The sequence below is a fragment of the Idiotropiscis lumnitzeri genome, chromosome 18 (assembly GCF_059441095.1).
Source record: "Idiotropiscis lumnitzeri isolate Australia: NSW breed Sydney's pygmy pipehorse chromosome 18, RoL_Ilum_1.0, whole genome shotgun sequence".
NCBI classification, from domain to species: domain Eukaryota; kingdom Metazoa; phylum Chordata; class Actinopteri; order Syngnathiformes; family Syngnathidae; genus Idiotropiscis; species Idiotropiscis lumnitzeri.
In genome coordinates, this window is record NC_142408.1 from 5,090,912 (window position 1) to 5,113,908 (window position 22,997).

At 43.6% G+C, this 22,997-nt stretch overlaps 2 protein-coding genes across 4 annotated transcripts; one reads left to right on the forward strand and one right to left on the reverse strand.

The window, feature by feature from the left end:
- The first annotated feature begins 28 nt into the window (after nt 1–28).
- LOC148319128 (endothelial differentiation-related factor 1) lies at nt 29–4,613 on the forward strand. Of its 2 annotated transcripts, XM_088280849.1 has the most exons (8): nt 32–185; nt 821–976; nt 1,051–1,155; nt 1,457–2,391; nt 3,461–3,512; nt 3,608–3,768; nt 3,869–3,962; nt 4,126–4,613. In XM_088280849.1, exons 4-8 carry the CDS (start codon nt 2,314–2,316, stop codon nt 4,185–4,187), a joined length of 447 nt encoding a protein of 148 aa, XP_088136975.1. In that variant the 5' UTR covers nt 32–185; nt 821–976; nt 1,051–1,155; nt 1,457–2,313; the 3' UTR covers nt 4,188–4,613. The 2 variants fall into 2 exon arrangements, with proteins under 2 accessions (XP_088136974.1, XP_088136975.1); XM_088280848.1 differs by lacking the exons at nt 3,461–3,512; nt 3,608–3,768; nt 3,869–3,962; nt 4,126–4,613 and having other exon boundaries at nt 29–185; nt 1,457–2,180.
- Nucleotides 4,614–5,103: 490 nt separating this feature from the next.
- prag1 (PEAK1 related, kinase-activating pseudokinase 1) lies at nt 5,104–21,371 on the reverse strand. 2 transcript variants are annotated; one of them, XM_088281873.1, is made up of 7 exons: nt 21,077–21,371; nt 17,343–17,680; nt 15,610–17,267; nt 11,614–11,759; nt 9,666–10,432; nt 8,213–8,896; nt 5,104–7,312 (listed from the first exon to the last, which is right to left on the reverse strand). In XM_088281873.1, exons 2-7 carry the CDS (start codon nt 17,601–17,603, stop codon nt 6,884–6,886), a joined length of 3,945 nt encoding a protein of 1,314 aa, XP_088137999.1. In that variant the 5' UTR covers nt 17,604–17,680; nt 21,077–21,371; the 3' UTR covers nt 5,104–6,883. The 2 variants fall into 2 exon arrangements, with proteins under 2 accessions (XP_088137999.1, XP_088137997.1); XM_088281871.1 differs by having other exon boundaries at nt 5,105–7,312; nt 15,610–17,270.
- Nucleotides 21,372–22,997: the final 1,626 nt, after the last annotated feature.

Genomic DNA, 22,997 nt, shown 5'->3' on the forward strand with positions numbered 1-22,997 from the left:
AGGGCCATTTTTGTTTGCTGTTACCGTCGTACCAAAAAATGCATCGACGGTTTTCGTGTGACGTCACAAGTGTCAAATTCCTCTCATTTTTTTTCCATAAAAAAAGCTTGTCTGGACGAAGACCCACTTTTCCCCTGACTGTACGGGGACGTCGTGCAGTAGTGCATTTATCCGATAAAAACACGGTAAGTCTTCGTCTTTTTTGTTTCATTTTTTTACTCGCGTTACCGTTTTAAGCTAGCTTCGAACGCAATGACGTCGGAAGTAGAATAACTTTCAAGTGAACGTCGACGTTTTACAACGCGGTTTACTCGCAAATTAACTCGATAGTTTGAGTAAATTCTGTACAAACGACAATGTATGCAACTTAAAGCCCAAACTGAATCGACGTTAACGTCGTAACGGTAAATTAAGTTTTGTCACCAGAGAGCAACATAACTGTTCAAAAAGTGTTTTAGACAAGTCTGATTTGGAAGGAATACGTTCGAATGCTATTCTAATTCCATGGGAACGACTAAGTATTAGGAATAGCTCATAGTGCAGTTCACCACCACTTTATAAGTAGTCAAAAAGTTAATTTTGCTAGTACAGAGTGCCTACACGTGCGTTAAATACAGTGGTGTCCAACCTAAGGTTTGTGGGACATGTAAGTCAGGTCTGCACTTCTTCCCGAAACGCCCCCAACACATACACGGATATTAATTGACAAGTGTACTACGCTGGATTGGGGACAGTTTGAGTTGTAATTCATTCATGTACCGCAGGAGGGACACGTACCACTCTTTAAAAATCACTGTTCATATCCAATGATATTCAACAGGTTATTGGGGTGGAAGGCAGCATGGCTAAGGTGGCTTTGAGAGCCAACGAAGGCCTGATGATGATGCAGGAACTCGATGACCGCCTTAAAGAGCATATTGACAAACTGGAACACATCCGCCTGGCTGCCGTTGAGCTCAAGGACAACTTGTCTGCGGTGAGCAATGCAGACCAACAGCACTTGTGCTTTGTGTTCATTGTGTGATACATGCAATATTATTTTGGGTGCAGGGCAACGGTGAGCTTTCTCAGTCGCTGAGTGATCATGTGGAGTGGTTGAATCACCTGTCAGAGCGTGTGGAGAGTCTTCACATGAACACGTCTGTTTTTGTGCAGGTTAGATTATCACAATTTGTTAACGTTGATATAACAGCAAGTACACGTGCATGCCAGGATGGCCGAGTGGTCTAAGGCGCCGCGTTCCGGACCCAGTCTCCCCAGGAGGCCTGGGTTCGAATCTCGAATTTCCCCATTGTGGGACTAATAAAGGCATTATTATTATTATTATTATCATATACAATATTCCTGAAACGATTCCTGTATATGCTTTGTATCTATTTTGATTGACCAGGGCTTGACGTACAATTTGGGTGGAACAATGATGCATCTCATCAACTGGTGACCGTTTCTTTGTTAGATGAACCCGAAGCCTCGGATGTGGTCAGAGAGGCAGGCCTCCAAACACGGCTATCGTCGGGGGCGCGCTCTCGTGGGTGATGACGCGCAATCCGAGATATGTTGGTCGCCCATACGCACGCGAAGGAACAGCGACGCTGCCTCCGAGATGTCTTGTAACTGGTGACCTACGACAGGGAAGGATACGACCTATGGAACGAGCTTACCATTTCATCTCTCCTACTAATGATTTGCATATTGCAATGATTATACATTTTGTTTTGCTACATGATTTTACATTGTTTTTTTTGTAAACCTAAATTTTTGATTTATTCAATTACACATTACATGAGGTGTATAGTAAGGCAATATGAATTTAAATATACTTGGAATAGCGGATACATACAGAGCTATTACATTATTGCCAATATTCTGGCCAAAATGATCCCTTTAAATACATTTAGTGTCAGAAAATTAATTTTCATTCACAAGTACTGCCCTAAGAATTTTACTTAACTAGTATTAGCCGAACTGTTTTTAATCTCTATTTAAGTAATTTTATGTGAAGGTGCTTGATGCTTGTTCTAGTGGCCAAGCATCGCTTGCTACTTAAGTTCAAGGCTGGTTTCTGGTTGTATCTGCCACACCCAATATGGTGGACGCTCTGACGTATCTACTGATACCTTGCCTCTGCATGACGTGCCTCTTGTCCAACTCTCGTGTTGTTAATAAAGCTTTGTGAAGAACGCGTGGTACTTGATAGTTGTGGAAGGAGAAGACGACGCGTGTGTGGTCGCCACAAATAGCACGGAAAACTCGACATTTCCCACGTTATTTTTTTTTAGATTTTCAGCTTTAATATTATACATAGCGAAGAAAATGGCGGAAAGCGACTGGGACACCGTGACTGTTTTGAGGAAGAAGGGACCGACCGGTGCTCAGGCCAAGTCCAAGCAGGTATCACGTCTTTCTACTCCTTTTGGTGCGGGTTTATTAGAGCACAGTCACATTGAAACCATAAAATCAAAAGTAAATAAATACAATTAAAACTCCAGAAAATCAACGTACGTCATTCACGGCGATTTCGTCAGTCGCCTAGCTAGCAATGTGCTTCGTGGGCTGTGACAAATCATAACAAAACAATGGTCTCGCGAATGGTTTGGGAATTATACAAATTATTGAATATCGTGACGTGAGAAAAGTTCGAGGTTTAAGGTGGGCCAGTCCAACTCGTTTCGCCGCCTTTGAAGTGTGGCTACATTTGCTAACACAAACAGACCAGCTACCAACTAGCATGGCACCAAGCCATTTTATATTCAATTAAAATTTAATCTCATTTTACGGTTACGCAAAAAAAAGAAAGAAAGGAAAAAAAGATACAGATGGCAAAAAGAAGCTAGGTGTTTTGAATGGATATTATCTAAAAGTACAGACAATGACTATTTCTTTAGTTTTTATCATGCGATTAATTACTATATTTTGTAGCCATTCTTAATTTATCTATTTCTTTATTATTTCTTTCCATTATCTTTTAATATTTGTAAAATCTTAATTACAGTTTTGCGGCTAGTTCTTGTCATTTTCATAATTTTATTTACTATTTTGTTTTATTAAAAATTGTCATTTTTTTACTACAATTTTCAATAATTCCAATATTAATTTGCATTCTATCCTTATTGAAACTCACTAATCATTTTATCCCTCTTGTTTTTAAATTTTATTATTTCATGACATAAATTTTGTCCACTTTTTAAATCTTCATTTTTTAATTTTAGAATTACTTATGTTGCTAACTTTTTGTTTCCCATCACTTTAGTACACACACGCACACACAAATCTTTTCAATTGAAAAACTAAATTGTAATTATCTGTCCCACTTGGGTAATGATTTGCTCTTAAAGTGTTTATTGAGTCCAAAGGGCATGTTTTGACTCATCGGGCACAACATCATCATGAAAAATGTAGGATGTGATAAAAACATGACCTTGTCTTCTGAGCATGTATTTTTTAAATTATTTTCCTGAAGGCGATCACCTCTGCTCAGAGACGCGGCGAGGACGTGGAGACCACCAAGAAATGTAATTAACCTGTAACTAGCAGATGAAAATGCAGTGTGCCGTATAGGCGTTGCCGCGGTAACCGTCACCACGGTTTGCTCTGCTCCGACTCCAAGGGGCCGCGGGGCAGAACAAACAGCACCTGGTCAGCAAGAACACGGCCAAACTGGACCGCGAGACGGAGGAGCTGCACCACGACAGGGTCTCCTTGGAGGTGGGCAAGGTCATCCAGAAGGGCCGCCAGGACAAAGGATTAACCCAGAAGGACCTCGCCACTGTGAGGATGCCACGCAAAATGTGCGGGTACACCTGCTTCAGTTGCTCCTGATAACCCGCTCTTTGTGTGTGTGTGTGCGCGTTTGCGTGTGTCTGTCCAGAAAATCAACGAGAAGCCACAAGTCATCGCTGACTACGAGACTGGCAAAGCCATCCCCAGCAACCAGGTCATGGGAAAGATCGAGAGAGCCATCGGTAACAACCGCTCGTGCTTGGCAAGGGACACAATTTCAAAAGGCTTTATCACTAGTTCCAGCATGTTTATTTGTTTTTTCTGCCATATATAATGTTCTTTCTGAAGTCAATTTATATCGTAATCTTGCAGTGTGTGACGTGACATGTTTGTTTTTTGCCACAGGCTTGAAGCTGCGCGGGAAGGACATTGGTCAACCGCTGGAGCCCAAATCCAAGACGAAATGAAGACAAAGCCTCGAAATCAGCCCATCCCCAGCACCCCCCACCCCCACCCCCTACCCTCTCCCTTCCCCTCCCCGGGCTGATGAGTCCAGTGTTCCCGCCTGAAGAACTGACTGGACACTTCCACATCATAGGCTGCACACGGACGTGACACAAAACAACGAGACAAGATGTCACACAATGCGCGAGAGCTTCTGCTTTTTCGGTTCTTTTGCTTTTGCACCCACCCTGGCGTGATGATGATGATGATGATGATGATGATGATGATGATGCTCCTCGCTGACGCCAGCATGCTAACGGCCAAAACCTGCTTGACCATGGCATCTTTTATGCTCACTTAGCGACAGTTGACGTGGATGTCATTAACAGTGCAAAGCCTTTCTGATGCTCTGCTTAGTTTTCATTGCAAATAAACGTCGACAATTCACACATCGAGGTGTCTTCTTTTTGCGCATGTGCAACTAGAAATGACAATGTGATTTTAAAATGTTACTTTTAAAGCTACATTGTACATTCCTCGTAGCCAAAAAGTATTTTCCATCTTTGAAGAACTCACTTTAGCTTGTTAGATATTTAAAATTTTAAGGAAGTGCGTTAGTTTCTTTGCACAGTTTTGAGGATTTAAAAAAAAAAGGGTGCCGGTACATGCTTAACATACTTTATCAAAACGAAAGTGTTCTCATGATTTAAAAAAAAAAATATGAAGCCGGAAATGTAACCCAGAGTGTGTTTGAATACAAAAAAAGTTTGTTTTTGCATTAAAAAAACAGCATTTCACGACATGTCGGTAATTAGACCTTTAAAATGAGATTGGGTAAAAGGTGGCCACAAGATGGCGCTACACCTCTAAGCATTTGTTCTGTAGAAATACTTGTTTCATGACCTGTGACTGAGTGTCCCTTGCAAATCACGTTCTTTCAGCAATGAAGAAACGGTTTGAAGTGAGAAAATAAATGTTTATTGGCAGACAGGCAGTCAAATGATTAGTCCAAAGACGTTTTAAAACACAAATACTGTACATGCAGTCCCGTTAACCTCTTGCTCGTATTAGGAATCAAATGTTTGCAACTTGAAAACTAAACAAGTCTGCCATGAATAAAAACGTCCAGTGATGACAACAAACGACATAAATATTACTTTTAACTGTTGCTCATTCTCATGTTTTTTTTTTTTTTTTAAGACCTGCTTGGGTTCTTTAACAATCTACTGTACATAACCAAATGGGTGTGTTCCTGTGAAAATCCAGTTCCACAAAAAAACACCAGCCGTATTTACACATTGGCTTCACACGCATGAGGAACAGAAGGCACAGCATGAACACAGAAAGGAAGAACAAGTCATCAGCCGTTGGACACGATGTCAGCGGGACAGCACAGCAGATCATTCAAACAAAACGTAAGAATGCTTTCTGTTTTCAAAGAGATAAGGTTATATTTTGTCAATGACACAGCAGTCTTGGAAATCAACGTGCCAAGTAATACTTGAAATACAGCACGGAATACACAGCATCAAACATTAACGAATAGAAATTTACCAACTTACATTTCTTTTCAAGTCTTAGGGCCACCCTGAAAAGAAAAAAAAATATACACTACGTGATTCCCCCGCCCCCAAGTAAAAAGTCTTTTTTTTTCTTTTACGAGGAAAAGTTTATTTATTTTTTTTAAATATAAACTTGAAGTTAGTTGTAATTTTAGAAGTCATACATTTATCTCCAAAGTAGTATGTTGAGATAGAAAACATTGTTTACTTGATTAAAACCATAATTTAACATTAGTTGACTTTTCTTTTCAACATAAACTGAAAACAAATGGGTTATATTTCAAAGAGGTAATTTCTTGAGTAAAGAAATTGTACATTTTATATACTTGTGAAAATGTATTTTACATAAAAAAAATAATTTCTCAGTGATAATGTGAGAATAAATGTACATTTGATTTGGTAGATTGGTAACTTTAGAAGAAAAATGTCATGTTTAAGATAAAAGTAATACTTTTACAAGCAATGTTTTTTATTTTATTTTAATTTACAGAAAAGTTTTATATTTGACAAATGTTTATTTTCCCCAAAACCTTTTTTTTAGAGAAACTACAAAGGATTTATTTATTTATTTCTTACAATTGGAATGAGATGACAAAAAAAAAAGCCATACATTTGCTTTTTTGGGGTATATTTTCGACATTAAAGTTGCATATTTTAAAATATGTGCAGGCAATTCTAAATATTTCAGAAGATTTTTGCTTTTTGAGAAAGGGCTCCTTCTCCATCGACTGACAATTACACTATAAACAACAAACATACTACTTTAATCTCAAATTTTAATCTTTATTCTACGATTCCGATTTAAATATGTAAGTGTAATTCTCTTTTCTTTTCAGTTTGGCCCTGATACTTCAACCGTACGAGTTTGAAAAAGAGTGGCAGGATAAAAATTCCAAAATGGACGGTTGGTAATACTAAGGAGGGATTTGCGTTCACAGTGTCTCCTTTTGAGGAAGTAGAAAAGCACCACACAATCTGGACATTTGCCAGACAAATGCAATAAGACAAAAAAAATAAAAAATAAAATAAAGTTAATGAAAGTAAGCGGGCACCAATGACAGAACCTTGAGGGACTCCACCTTTTGGGGTCATTCGTCGCTATCCTTTTGTCCAGTGTATGACATCATCCGTCAGGTTCACGCAGCACCTGAACTTCATCACTTGAGCGAGTAGAGCAGCTCGGCCGTGTGACAAAGCGCCAGAGGATGCGCCGAAGAGAAGTACTGGCAGCACAGCCAGTCCTCCAGCTCGGCGTTGCGCTTGGGTTCCAGCGATCGCTCGGCGAACTTCATCATGAGCAGGGCCCGCTTCACGTCCAGCCAGTTGAGGAGGCCCTCGTGCCGGGCGCCGTCCGTACCGGGGCCACCGCCACGCCTGCCCCACTGCTGATCCATCAGGTCTTTCCTGGGCCCCCACAAGAGGCTCTGCAGGACACGCTTGGCATCGTGGATGTGGATGCGCTTGATGGGGTCCGGTTGGAGCAGCAGCCGAGCCAGCCTCTGGAGGCCGGCGGAGTACAGCGACACGGCCGGGATGGCCGGCAGGTCCTCGCAGCGGTAGTCCTGCTCCTTCAGGGCCGGACTCACCTCCAATGAGGACAACAAACAAATTTATACTTTGAGATTAAAATCAAAATTGTATCATTTGAAAGTTGTCAAGAAAAACTGTGATTGTAGTTTACAGATTAATAAAAAATATATTACTAAAGAAAAAAACTAAATAGTTGGATATTGGCAAGAAAAAAAAACTAGTAATTGTACAGGATGAAAATAATGTATTTTTTTGGTGGGGTGTATGGTTGAAAATTAATTTATAATCCTACGAGAATTTAATTTGATAATTTTGGGAGGCGGAACTCTACATTTAAGACTAAAGTTATAATTTACAAAAAAAAAGTAAAATAGCAATTTGATGAGAAAAATGTTGTGAACGTGAAAGTCTTCTTGAGCAAGAAGTAGTTTGCATATCCTTTCAAGATTATTGTATATTTTACAAAAAAATGTTGTATATATATTCAAGAAAAAAATTATAATTTTATGTTTTGTCATTTTACAAAAGCTAAGATGCATATTTTCTAGAAAAAAAATAAAATTTTATATTATTAATTAATAATAACTGAATTTTAATACTTTCAAGTAAAAATGCCGTACATTTTCAAGACTGAAATCCTGTATTTTCTTATCTTAAAGCACAATTATTCAAGAAAAAAAAGATGAATGTATTTATGTATGTAAAATATATTTAGGGAATAATATTGAGAATGAAGTAATAATCTAAAGAAAATATTTTTTGCTTTAAAAAAATGTCAATTTGTTGTCAAAATAAAACGTTATGTTTTCTAAAGCCTCAAATTTTTTGCGAGTAAAGTCCCTAATTTTCACAAAATAGTTATACACTTTCAACAATGTATGTTGTGGATTTCCAAAACAAAGAATTGTATATTTTGCAGTCAAAAGAAAATATTGTCATGTTCCTTCAGGTCTCACCTCAAAAGGGTTCGGTTGATGCAGGAGCTCGTAGATCAGGATGCCCGTCTGGAACTCGTCAAATTTGCGGTACTGGGCGGCGGACACGATCTCGGGCGCCAGTCGGGCGTGGTCCCGCTTGACGCGAGGGTCCACGCTCGCAGACGCAACGTCCTCGGCCGAGCGCCGCTTGGCCTTGGCGAAGTTGCTGATGAGCAGGCGAGGGAGGTGACGCTGACTAAAAGCGCCGTTCGTCTCGGCTTGCTGGGGCGGCGGTGATGGGACGGGGGATGGCGGGTGGGGAACCAGGAGGAGGTTCTCCAGGCACAGGTGGCGGTGTGTCACGCCGTGTTCCTTCAGGTGCTCCAGGCCGTGGCACAGCTGGAGCAGCAGGAAGCAGACGCGCCGCTCATAAACCTCCGGCTGGCTTTTGTGGAAGGCCTCGAACTCGCGAGTGAAGTCGGCCGCCGTCTGCCGGGGGATCTCGGGCGCGATGACCACCACTTGTTCGCGCTCCGCCTGCCGGCCGTGGGGCTTGGGTGAGGACGCGGCCGACGCCTGGTCGGAGGGCAGCATGCTCTGGGGGACGCACGCCAGGAAGTGGCCGCAATCCTGCTGGAGGTTGAAATGTGGGGGCATGTTCTGCTGCACCGAAAGGCCGTACAGGTGGCCCTGCTTGGCCTCCGCAGACGGAGTCTTGCAGATCTGGGAGGCATTGAGGAGAGGAAGAAGAAGCGGGGGAGCAGAGGGGAGCCGAGAAACACAAGAAAGGAATTGTTTTTCCTCAAGCTTTCAAGGTCAATGCGGCTGTTCAAGTGAAATGAATGCTGTTGATGCATATCTTAACGATCGTCAACTTGAGCGTTTACTAATTCCAGGGGCTCTGTACAGAATTCTGTTTTTTTTTTCTCTTCCCAATCTGACTGGAAAAGCCGACAATCACAAAAAAAATGACATGAGTGGTCTACATAGAATTCGGTCGAGACACGTCCTCAAGCTTCAAGTCACCACGGAAGGATTGGGATCTCTCTTAACTCATTCACTCCCAATGACGGATAAAGACGTCAAAGATTTTTTTTTTTTTTTTTACTTGGCTGGTAGCGAATGAGTTTTAAACATCTTCTTAGAAAGCTGTGGTGAGAAAACATGCAGAGTTGGACTGTGGTGCGAGGTCTTGAGGATTTATCTGATTGTAAATTCCACCAGGATGACCGAAGCGAGCCGACGGGCATCCAGGCCACAGCTTCAAATACTGTACAAAGAGCAACTAACAACTGAGTACACGCCCCTCCTCCAGTTGTGTTGATTTTGGAGCCATGTTGTGCACTCTCGAGGGACCAACCCATCCGAAGAACAAACAAAACCCGCGCCCGAATTGAATCTGCAGACCATTCACAACCCCAACTAAGAAAAGGTTCACCTATCTTCCCCTCACATATAAACCCAAATCCAAACGATAATATTTGTGCGTTACCTTCACAGCGTAGGAGTTACTGGGGTCGGAAGCACAGGCGGCGGAATAGTAGACGGCGTCACCGGCGTTGCAGCTGGGCTTATTGGACGTGAGGCGAAACAGCGACCAGTTGCTCTCCTCGAACCGCAGCCGGGTCCTCTGCGAGCCCGTGAAGTGCTCCTCACATTTAAGAGCCAAGCGGCGCAGGGACTCGGCATACAGGCCGCCCAGCTTGGAGTACACGCCCTCTCGGCTGTCCATGTTGCTCAGCAGGGTCTGCAGCTGCAAACTGGAGCCCAGGTTGGGCGTCGACCCCGTTTCCGAGGCCGGAAAGGGGGCGCTGAGCTGAGGGGAGGACGAGCAGGTGATACTACTTCGGCAGTGGACACCCAAACGACCGTGCCCCTTGAAAGGCTCGTCTAAAGTCCGCGATCTGGAAGGTCGGCCGAGTGGGTCGTGACAGCGCTCCAGATACTCATTGGAGGAAAAAACGGGTCTCTGGTCTACTGGACTGGACGGCAAACTAGCCCGGCAGCTGGAGTCATTGGGCCGGCACACGTTGTTTTCCGAGCCGGTGAACGGCAGGCGTGGATAAGCCCGGACAAAGGCTTTGGAAGTGGCGCTGTCGGGGGCCGACACAGTCCGGTTGACCATTTTCTTCTCCGGCAGTGGAGGGGGCTGGTTGGTCGTGATGCTGAAAGTTGGAGGGCGCGGAGAACCAGGCGACATCGCCGCGGGACTTCTCAGGAACGGAGAGGAGCAGGACAAGCGCGATCCATCGCGAGAACCTGTGAAGAGATGAGATTACGGTTTCAGTCAAGCGTCGACGGACTTCGGTTTTCTCCCGTTTTAATCTCGGTTCAGATTTCCTCGCCTCTGGCCTGTAACAGAGCCGGAAACTTCCAGAGACCGGGACTCATGCTGAAATTCCAAACTCCGTCTTCCGTCCACGCTCGAGACATTCGCGAATCGAGACTATGCGGAGTCTTTTGGTGCCGGAGGAGTCAGATACTGAGATAATTGTGTGGTGCGGTCGCCAGTAACTGGAAGGAGGATGTAGCCAATCCCTTTTTCCCCTTCGTTATCGTACTCCATTATTATCTCTTTAAACAACGCTGGAAGTCAGGAAGTCACAGCAATTGCGAGAGACTTTTCCACCCCCCCCCAAAAAAACTAACAAAAAACATAAGTGACGTGCTGCTTGTTGCCTGTCTCAGGTCTGACGAGGTCATAAAAATGGTTTCATGTGGTTGGTCTCAGTCACGACATCATACGAAAGAGGAAGAGATAAGATGACAGACAGCCGCAATAAAATCGTGGGAGTTCCTCTACTTGTCTGTGAGCATGTTCGCTGTGGACAAAAGTGCATTGGCAGCAACACTTCTCCTTTCTCACAGGAACACCTCGCGCGCTAGGTGACATACGGTAGACAAATGATTGACGCAAAGTTGGAAGCATATAAGTGGTCAAAATAAAATTGTATTTATTTTTAAATACAAATTTTGCATTGCCATAGCCCAGTGCTTCTCAATTATTTTCTGCTAGCCCCCCGAACAAGAAGAAAAAAATTCGCCAACCGACACCGCAAAGGTAATACTCGCTGCGCTCAAGGGGATAGGAGAGCGCTACTGCCAACTAGTGGAGTGGATGTGTAATTACACTTGATTGTAGTACGGCAGAAAAAAAAGCACGTTCCCAAGGGTCACACGCGCCCCTCAGCATTGCACCGCCAACCACCCCAACTTTTCACTTCAAAATAGTACAGTGTGGAAACAGCGGATAACATTTTTTTTTTTTAATTAAATTTGTGGATCCCCGATGGGCTCCAAAATCCCAATCATGCGAGGCCTACCTCACATGAATTTTCCACCTTTGATACTGAATTGGAAGCTAAAATAAGTCCTGACAGTCTCCCAATAGAAATCAGTACTGCAGAGTGGAAAAGCGGCATTCGATCAAAGCGACTCACCCGCATCGGCCGTCAGACTGTCGGTGGAGGCAGTTGGCAGGCCGGCGCCGCTCAGGTCTCGAGGGGATGTGGCGGGACTCTCCAGCGAGCCCAGCTGGACCCAGCGGTTCAGTTCCATGTTGCTGCCGCTCAAGTGACCCGACACTCTGTGGTAAAGCCAGACAAAGAAGTGGGCTCAAAAACACAACCTAATCACATTCAATTGTCGCGTATTCACTTCCTTATTTGGAACGATACAACCGCATCCACCGAATTCCTACCGCCGCTTCTGAACATGGCGCACGCGCTGACTTTCCAAACGCGCGGACAATTAAGGAGAGTGACAGCCACTCACTTGTCTAATCAGTCGCGCTAATGGCTCAGGCGAAGAATGTTCTATCCCACTCCTCTCTTGCGTTCCATCACAAAAACGACTCGTGCCTCCATTAATCTCACGGCCATTGCCTTCAATTGTGCCATAAATCAGCAGACGACAACGGAAGTGAAGACACACGTATCGGCTGTCATTTTAGACAAAAAAAAAAAGGAAAGGCGTAATAACGCAGAGACATGTTTCGGCACGTCTGTCGGCAATGCGTTTCCATAACACAAGATTTTCTATGCGGAAAGAATGTCGAACGCCGCCCGTTAGCCGTGGGAGGATGAGCGTGGCCTTACAAGTCTTTGTAGCAATCAAAATATTTACTTTCACGAAATAAAAATCGTATTCAATTATTTTTTGAGTTATTCCTAATCACAGTAGTGTCTAAAACTGAAGATTTTTTTTCTTTTAAATTATATATAATTTATTGTCCAGGGTGCTCCTAAAATGCAAGCATGTAAGTCAATTTTTCATCTACCTATACATGTGCGTCCAGTAAATTTGTAGATTCTTTTTCTTTTTATTATTTTTTTTTTTTTTTCTGCCCCACAATTCAGCCCATGGATGAGAAATATATTCGTTATAAGATTTATACAAAAGTTGCATGTCAACTGAATTATTTAATTATTGAAATGATTTTAATTATTTAATTTCATAAAATATTTCCCTTTATTTTTTTCCAATAGGTAAATGTTATTAATGAGCACAATATATTTTTTAAAATAATCTAGAAAATTTGAATAATCAGGCGATAATTAGGACACGACGTCACCGCGAGCGCCGTTTGAGGAAATGCGGTATTCACATATTGGGAGGAGCAAGTGTGGTTGTAGACAACCACAATATATCGCGCTGACACAATCCAGATTTTTTCACACCTTACACTGTGCGTCATGTGAAACAAAACAACAATCAAACGTTCCAATGAAGCATACAGAAGTTTGACATAGGTTGATTTTGAAAAAAAAAAATAATGACAGATCACGTGTTTAAAAACAAGCAAAGCATTGTCTCTCTCTCACTTTTTTTTTTTTTTTTAAAAGCCCATTTCTCAGCCCAGAAACTAAAAGGGCATGTCCTCACAACACCAAACCGCAAAACACACCAGGATGTTTGTCCCACTTATTTTTGGGACGCCCGCTTTTAGCCCCAAACAGCACTTAATCAACATCCTAATTGCACATTTCCTCTTAACAGACACCAAACACTTCCTTTTGCTATAAAAAGACGCCACACAAGCTTGTCATTTACAATTCCACGACCGCACTGACCCGTTTTTTGCAGAGAACACAAGCATCGAACAGTAAACCACACATTACTTACAGTCGCACTGTGGAACAAACGGTAGAAGGTGTGATCACATGAAACGGAATTGTGACGAAAGAAAGAGGCGCGTGTGCGCGCGTGTGTGCGTGTGCGTGCGTGTGCGTTTGCGTGTGTGTGTGTGTGTCTGGCACATTAAATAATGACACATTTTATGGAATTTGAGCAAGGTGGAGCTTGGAAAGAATTCGGGCTGACTCAGAATTTCGGAGGAGGGCCACATTGTGATGCAACACCTTGATAGAAGCGTACAAGCTTTCTAAAGATCATCAGCACAACGTTTCTTTTCCTTGGAATGAGTGTTGAGAGGAATAAAAAAAAAAAAGCAAAGAAAATTTGAAATGAGTTGGAGGTTGTTGTTGCTCTCTTAACTTGGGTTGTGATGTGATACATATTTGTGCGACTTTACAGGCATATTTTTCTTTAAAAAAAAAAAAAAAAGAAAAAAAAGAAACAGCAGTGTCCTGAGGTTTAGTGCCACTATGGATGCGGCACATTTTCCTCATGAGTGTTACAGAAAAGTCCAAGAAACAGCAAAACACCTTCACACCTTTCATCGATTAACGCTTCAGTCTTTTTTTTTTTTTTACTGAAAAAGTACATTTTAGAGCGATATGACATTTGGAGGGCTTTAACGTTCAAAATTCCACTGGTGCTTCTTTTGGGATAAATGCCAGAAAAAAAAAAAAAGAAAAGGAAAAGCTAAACTAGTTTCAAATTTGAGGCTCACTAATAATTGTGAAGTCTTGCGAGATTTGCAATTTTGCAAAATTTTGTGCAAAATGACGGGAAGGTTCAGACTTTTTTCCCCAGAGAAAATGTCACCAAGAATCCCAAGAAAAAGCAAAACACATGCAGAGAATTTGCCTTTTAACGAGCCATTGACAAGCTAAAAGATATTTCACCGCAGCACGATATGCGTCATGTTCACTCTTCCCTAAACAAATCTTTCCTACCTCATAATGAAGATTCCCGACCGTCAGGCTCCACCCCCTCAAAACAAACAAACAAGCTTCAGGATCAGCCTTGCTTGGCTCTTTAAAGACCCAACAGAAGATGTAACCCAATCCTGGCAACCACCCGAGTCCGAGCTGGATTTCAAGTTCCCAAATTAAGCGCTCCTGTTTGGTGAGCGCTCACATGGCGAGTGACGAACGGCGGATCTATTAATTCTACTTCTATTGATGGACACTGTCACTGCCAGAGTGGGACAGTTTGGGTGTTGCCCCGGGCAACAATCTGTTCAGCAGGAACCCCCCCCTTTGGCTATCTTGAAGCTTTTTTATGATCTTGTGCAGCCTCACGCACAAACTGCACACGATGCTTGTGCGCACACCTGCAGATGACTTGGAGCGCGAAGCAAAGGTGAAAACGAAGCTGGAAATTATAAGGAAAAAAAAAGAAAGTGATTTCTTTTTTTTTTTTGGGGTAATCAAAGCTTCACTTCCGGAACCATCTGTGTCTCTTAAATGATTCAGCACATCATCATGCGTCACGAGGCACATGAAAACGCATCAACTTGTGGGCTAAAGATACTTAAAAATGATCACAGAAACACAGAAAAAACTGAAACGGCACACCCAAAAGAGGATGGATGACAAGGCGAGCATCCCGCTAGCAAGTTTCACACACTGATGACAACGTTGTCAAAACATTCCCCAAAACGCTGCAATGCACGAGCCAGACCACCAGTTGCTGATCTTGTCGTTTTACGTTTGATTTTCAAGAAACATTTCTTTAACTTCATCAGCAGAATTTTGGTTGAGCTCAAAATTCCGAGACTTCAATTTGGAAGTGCCACTGCAAAAGTCGCGACTGTTTATCGCTGTCCTCCCTTTTTAATAGCTCAGTCTATCAAGCGGCAGTCAAAACAAAGCTCACCATTTAAACAGTGCCTTCATTAGAATTAAAAAAAAAAAAAAAAACTCACATTACGAGCATGAATAGAACAAGGCGTGCATTGACTGTTTGAATCAAGATTAAATAAAGCTGCACAGTGTCGCACAATCAATTGACAGCAGTCAGGTACTCAAATATATATATATATATATATATATATATATAATAGCAAACATGATAGCACATCCCATCAGTGAGGAAAATGTATTTACTGTGTCAGGAGAAAGTGAGCGCTGAATTATGTAGTACGCGTGAAGCAGAGCGGTGTCACGAATGAACTTACGGCAAACCCTAAACAGCACGCCGGTTACACCCTGGACACTTTTTCCCTGAAGGAATGGACCCCTTTTGTTCTAATTCTGCAGTCAACCAGCTCGCACAGTACAAGCGAATGTTTCAAAGTTCATTCTTACCTGTGCTGCTTCTTGGGTGGAGGCGGTGGAGGCGGTTGATTGGGGTCATGGCCGGCTGATCCCTGCCGTGCCGCTGCCAGAAGCTCCGTTGTGCTCTCATGTTGCTTGGCCGGCATGCTCCTGCTCTGCTTGGCCTCGCTGTCCCCCTGACAGGCACCATTGTTGGGCAGGGGCGGGGGGACCGTGCCTGGCTCTGTCATCGGAGGGGGGCTGCTCGGGGCCTTGTCGCAGACTCTGGACTCCTTCCAAACAGCAGCGCCATTGACCGGGACTGTCACATGAGATGTTGCCCGGGGATTAGTCGTCAGCGTCTTCTTTTCAGCCTCTTTCCGCTCCCTCTCCTCTTCCTCCTCTTCCTCGTCAATACGACAGGTCCAGGCGGAGCTGTGGTGGTGGTGCTTGGGCCAGCGCTCGGATGCGGCCGGGCTGTGGTTTTCCGGCTGGACTTTGAAGTGTCCCTCTTTGGCAGAGACCAGGAAAAGCATGGAGAGTTCGGGGAAGGGAACGGGAGACGATAAGGACGGAGAGAGGCTCGATGTGCTCAGTCTGGGAAGGTCCGGAAGTGGAACGGGTGACGATATGGACGGTGAGAGGCTGGAGGTGCCCAGTTTGGGGGAGCGGGTGGTCCTTTTAGGTGGAATGGGAGGGCTCGATTGTGGCCTGGGGTGGAGTGAGGGAACGAGGCCGGGTTCTGGAACCAAGGAAGGGGCACTGCGGCTGGGGCTGGGCCAGCGGAAGGCGGTGCTGCTGAGGTCCTTGTGTGCTGTGGGGCTTAAGTGGCACCCGGTGCTGACGGCTGAATCGGGGCTACTCAGGTAGAACGCCCTGTTGCCCTCCTCCGTGTGAGCAGCCATCACAGTGATGGTTGTCCGCTGGCCTTCTCCTGCGAGTTCGGAGTTGTTCGTCGGGTCTGGGGAAGCCGGATGGGTTTGCGGCTGGTCACCCTGCGGCCTGCGCTTTTTCTTGGTGCTCTCTGCGTAAATAGGCTCCGAGTCTGGACCACTGGGGGACTTGAGTGCCAAGTTACCCGTCGCTTGTGGGCTTCGAGGGCTCCCGACAGAACATTCGGTCGCAGGCAGTGAATCTGTGCTGCTACCAAAGGAGGAGGACGACGACTCGAACGGGCTGTTTTGTTTGGACAGGACAGGAGGAGAGAGGACAGATGGCTGACTGTTATTAAGAGTGTCCAGCGATAAAGCTGAAGTCAAAGAACTGGCAGAAGTGCTGGATGTCTTGGCTTTTTGCACATTAGTGCTCTGATAGTTGACGCCATTGCTGAAGGATTTTGCAGGACTGGTCGGACCAATGGCCACAGAAAAAGGTTTGTCCACGCAATTCTGATGCAAAAAACTTGCTCTCTTCACTGCACTACTGGCATTATAAGTGCTGATGGTTCTGGGGGAGGCGGGGCTATTCTGCTGCCTACAGGCGTCTTCGTTGACATTGTGAGGACATTTGCCTTCATCTTGGGTGACCAACATGTTGCTAATGAGCATGGAGTCTTTGGACAAGGAAGAAAAGCAAAAGTCAGTCTTGGGGTCCGGACTTTGAAGAGCTGGGTCTCTCAGGGTCTTGTTACAGTTACTACTATCAATATAAAGGGAGGATAGATCCAACATCTTTTTCAGGCCCAAACACTCCACTGGGCTCTTTGTGTTCTTCTGTCACAAAAAAAAAAAAAATGGTGAAGAACACAAACAAACTATGAGAGACAACCAGTTCCAGAAAGTCACCTGTTCTATGTTCATGTTGACATCAGCCGTCACGTCGCTTGTGTCCAGGCTCATCATGGTGGGCTTGACGGCAATGGTGGGTTTGCTGTAGGGTGAAGGCGCCGTCACTGTGTCGTCGTCATCGCCTCCGCCCTTCGGACCCGCGGCGGGCGGAGCGCCGGCCGCGCAGCCTGCGGTCTTGTGGGCGCTGAGCTGGTGGAAGCAGTTCTTGCAGGAGCCGGGTTTCCACACGTGTTCTGCAAAGTCGCTGCACACTGACATCTTCGGCTTCGCTCGATCAGCGGAAGGTCACAAGTGGCGGTGGAGTGTTGCGGCGCCGACGGGACACGCGCTCATGGCTGCCAAGGTTGGGGTAGATTAGAGGCGAGGGCAGAAAATAAAAAGGCATGAGTTTAAAATAAATTGGTATGTTTCGCTCAAGCAACAAGTAGAATCATGTCCTCGATTTCTTCCGAGCAACACAGCTATTTTTTGAGCAAAGCATCAAGGTGCTAATTTTGCTTTACGATGGTCATATAATGTGTCACGTTGAAGGCAGTCACTTATTTATCATATTTATTTATATTTTAAGTCTAAATTTATATATGAAACAATTTTGTCTAATGAAATTAATTAACTGAAAATTGATACAAATTTGGTAATTATATACAATTAATTACATTTTAATATTAATTTTATATGAATAATTAATATTGATGAATATATTAATATTAATTTTAATTTAAAAAAATTGACAAATGAACAAATACAATGAAAATAATATACTACAGATTATATATTTTTGGGGTGAAATAAAGTACTTTAAATCATCGTTTCAAAATAATTGAAAATTTAGCCCCCAAAAAATGCAATACATTTGTGTTACACAGAAAAATGTAAACAGTTTTAGGGGAGAAAAAAATTAAAAAATGTCAATGAAACACTGACAAGGGAAGTCACCCTGATAAAATGACTTGCAATAAAATATTCTACGCGCGTCACTGGTCTCAGGGTTCGGCCATTTTGCCACTTCTGTCGACTGAAGATGACATCACAGTTGACGGGGCTCAGATAACGACCAATCACGGCTCATCTGTTTTCTGAAGCTGAGCCATGGTTGGTCGTTATCTGAGCCCCATCAACCATGACGTCATTTTCAGTCGACAGAAGCGACAAAATGGCCGCCCCCTGAGATGAATAAAAAAAACGAGTGGATTTGACTAAAATCCTATTCGACCAACGCAGTAATAATCATAAAGCCACGTTTTGGCTCGTGGGCCAGCATTGAACTTTTTTTTGTCAAGAAATATTTTGGGTTGACCTCCCCTTTAATCATAAAATCCTTTATAATATATTATATTTATCGATAGTACCCCAGATTTGGTTGTTTTGGTTCCGAGGCCATTAAATTTGGTGCGGATTCAGGAGAACTCAATCGGTAATGCATTCATCCTCGTAACAAAAATTCCGCAAACGCAGGAAGAGGGTATTTACGAGGCTCTACAATTTGGTGTCGAGTGCTACAGTAGCTGGAATCCGCTATTGGAGATTAAAACGATCCATCATCTCCGCCTTCCCTTGGCTGAGGTTTAACTTCCAATGTAAAAACAGCAACAAGGGAGCCCGAACGCAGACATCCATTAGGATATAAATGGCATCTGCGGATGTAACAGAAGAAGTGCTGGCATTTCTTGTTCCCATGCCCTTCTAAATTAGAGGGCATGTGCTGTGTTGAAGAAGAAGAAAAAAAAAAAAAAACGGCAAGCAAAAGAGAGCAGGCTTGTGGTGGACCCTATAAAAGCCCTCCCGGGTCATCGGCAGCCCCCGACATGCTGCAAGAAGACAGACGAGCCTCAAACATCCCGGAGGTCGGAATGTAAGGAATGTCTAAAAGGCGCAAGTCTCACCAGGGTGAATCTCACACCTTGAGAGAGAGAGAGAGAAAAAAACTCCTCTTCTAAACACACTGAAGAGTCAGAGCACATGTGTGAGCGTCCTTACACAAACAAAGGCAACCACCCACCTCCTGTTGAACAGGAGCGACAGCGACAGGATCAACACTACTTCACAAGGATCATTTGTTGCTTGGCATTCCTTTTGATTTTTTCCCCTCACCCTGCTTTAATTACCTCTCAACAAGGTGCTGCAATGACACACGAGCCCATTAGAGCCGCTCTCAAAAACAATCGCAAACGCCGTTCTAGAATGTTACAAGGATATCCCGAAGCCTACAGTGAAGAAGAGAGGAATTAAGCGACATCCCGCTAAAAGAACATTTTTTAACTGAAGAAATTATGTTGGCCGGGGGGGGATAATTTGAAAAAAAAAAAAAAAAAAAGGAGAAAGAAACACATTTTGATGTGCATGTGTAAACCTGTGTATTTTTGTTCTCAGTAAATCACAATAATGAAAATTTCATTGATGAAGTTGCACAATTTGAAGCTGGTCCAAATTAGAATTGCTGAACCTTGGTGGAGGCAATCAAAGAAAAAAACACGGAGAACATTTTTGTGCTCAGTCTGCCCTTTTCCCTCCAGAAAAAAAAAAAAAAAACAACTCCCGCTACGTCTCTATTTGGGTCATTCCGACGTCCGCCGACATGTTCAGTGATGTTTGTTTGATGACAGCGAGACTCCACTGTCGACATTCCCCACACCTCCTCCAGCTCAAGGTCCAATATTTCTCACTTCCTCTTGTGAAAAAAAAAAAGCTGCAGACGTTCAATCACATGACAACGTCTAAAATAACAGAAAGACGTCACCAGGAGACAAGTTTGCTAACCATACTGTTGATGGATGATGTCACGAAGCCAAAATGTCAAGAAATTAATGTGTGACTAGAACACGAGTAGATATATCAAAAACATATCTTATTAATAACCACACAGCATGACATCGCAGAAAATAGAATTGACTTGATCGAGCTTGTTTGTTTGTATTTTTTGGTCAAATATATTACAGGAATGCTGGTCTCTTAGCATTTACTATTATAGAGGCATCCTCGTGAGTCCTCACATCTGACCGTTGACAGTCATCATGACTCCGAAAACAGGAACCACGATTCTAACTGGGTTCTTAAGATGGGGAAAAAAAGTTGCCTTATATCACTTTAGACGAGACCTATTGTTCTCCTGCGATAACAATTAATTACTACAAACATGCTGGCTGATGAGACGCGCAATGAAAAGGTAGAAAGAGCTCAAGGGTCTATTCGACACACAACAGCTGCTCAAACTGCACTTTGGCTGGTTGTGTAGTACCTACTGTTCTAAAAATAACAACTTTGGAGTTCATATTAAATTTATGGGGAGGAAATTAGGATAAAACTAATGTTTACTATTTGCTACATTTTATGGGAATTTTCCAAATTTGCCCACGAGCCCCGGGTTGCCCACCCCTGCTTTCACGTGCGACACAATTCAATTTGAATGAAACTCTCACATAAATCCATTAGGTTGTCGTTTTGTTTGTTCAAAAAAAGTCAGCAAAATACCTGAGTGACGGCATCAATAAACGACCCCCCAAAAAAACAGACATGGAAAGTGTTGACGACGTTCGTTGAGTCCAACTTTAACCATTAAAACGTGTATTTACGACCCATGTTTAACAAAACAAAAACAGAAAAAACGCCACACGCGTGAAGGTTTGAACGTGTTCCCAAACCGATGAAGACATTAAAGTGACGCCAAACGACGTTCATTGCGTGTTTAGTTACGAATTATTAGCTACATTAGCAAGAAATGACCGGAAGCTTACCTGCTCGGACTTTCTCTTTTTTGCCCGGCAACAAGAAATCAACGTCGCCCAAAACTAGACGAGGGAATAAAAGTCGTGTGCTGGAATCTCTCCTGGTCCTCGAGGACTGTTATATCCGTCTTGTGTCTTTTTGACTTATCCCGAAGGCGACAGGTTCTAAAGGCGGTGGGCTGCTTGTTCTTGCGGTTGCAGACGTGCACGTTGCTGCTGTTTGCTTGAATGAATGTGAGGGAATGAGTGAGTGAGCTGTGCAGAGGTGCAGCACGAAGCCTCTGCAGCAGCTTGAAGGGGAGGACGAAAAAAAAAAGGGTGGGGGGGGGTGAGGGGGAGGTGGGAGGAGCCAACAGCAGCCATGCTGTCTGACCACTGGTGGCTCTTTTATTACCTCCACCAAGGAGGAGGTTATGATTTTTTGGTCTGCCCTTTTATCCATGTTTTCAAATATTCACTTGGGATTTGCTGTGGAATCGATTTTGATCTACGTCAGATAAAACAAATTTAGTGTTTTGGGTTAGTCAAGAGTAATAATTGGTTACATTTTGAGCATGCGCTAGATTAGATTAAGACCAATATGATCATATGGTTGTGGATCAAATTTAACATTTTATCTTGTTATGGATGCGTACAGCTTATTTGAGAAATGATGCGGTTGAAATTTGGTGTTTTGGTAACGCGCAAGTTGGGCGGCACGGTGTACAAGTGGTTACAGTTCGGAGGTGCAAGGTTTGATTCCGGCGCTGGCCTTCCTGTGTGGAGTTTACATGTTCTCCCTGTGGATTTTCTCCCACATTCCAAAAACATGCATGGTAGAGTTGGAGGTACACGGAAGGGATTTTGAAGCTACTTTCCGCCGCCCTTCGACCTCCCTCGGACTGGTTGAATGTCCTCAGCCTGGTTGGACTCGTGCATCGTCTACAAAAGTCCATCCACTTGAAAGTACAGCACACAGTCTTTGCTGCTCTCACACGGCATGCAGCTTATCAATAAATCACACGTCACCGCTCATCTTTTACAACACTTACTTGAATGAAGCGAACACGACGGGTTGGGGGAGAGCCAGGATCATGAAATATCTCCGTGATGTGTGAGGTTTTTTTTTTTTTTCAGTCCCCTTTTCCAAGCCTGCAGCTCTACATGATAATCGGATAAACACGCAGCGATAAGTCAGCTCGGAATGGTTTTCGTATTGCGTGGTTTCTTTTTCGCTGCACTTGTCCCTTTTTCACAGGATGAATTATTAAAAAGACCAATTCAATCGGGCGAGGAGTAGGTTGAGGGTTTTAATGCAAGCAGCAACTAATTGACTTGTAATGATGGCGGCCATTATGGAGATCTCATAGAACCTTGCCCTATCTCCACTTCAGAGGACAACCTCAGAGAATTCCCATTGGAGCGAATTCATCATGACGATTAGAATTTTATTAATAGCTTGCAACAGGCAGATTAACTCCAGTGTGTACGTCCTCGGCTGTTTGTGTGTGTTTATCTCGTAAAATTGAGAGCGCAGAAAAACGCTGCGTCCTCCATCTCGGTGTTCCTGGTAATCTTTTTGTCCGAGCCGTTGCAACCTTCAACGTCTCGATTCTCCCGGGAAGCTCTCATTTGCATTTCGGCCGTACGCGCTACGTGCAGATTTAATCTTTCATTCTTTGCGCCGGGTTCTTGGCGATTCCCTGCATTTTTTTCCATTTTCAACATCAATATGCTGCGACAATGTGTTCCAATGTCATTTAGAAGTGCAGTTTCATTGAGCCTCGTCACACGGCGTGGTGACCTCGCGCCCAACGGCCGGGCGAGGAAGGTCAAAACGGGGTTAATTAACAAAGCAGGTATTGTGCTCCTTTTTTCGGTCCACATAAAATTAAAAAGCATCCTGACCTGACACGAAAAGGCCTGCGTGTGAACGCTCAGCAGTCCAAGT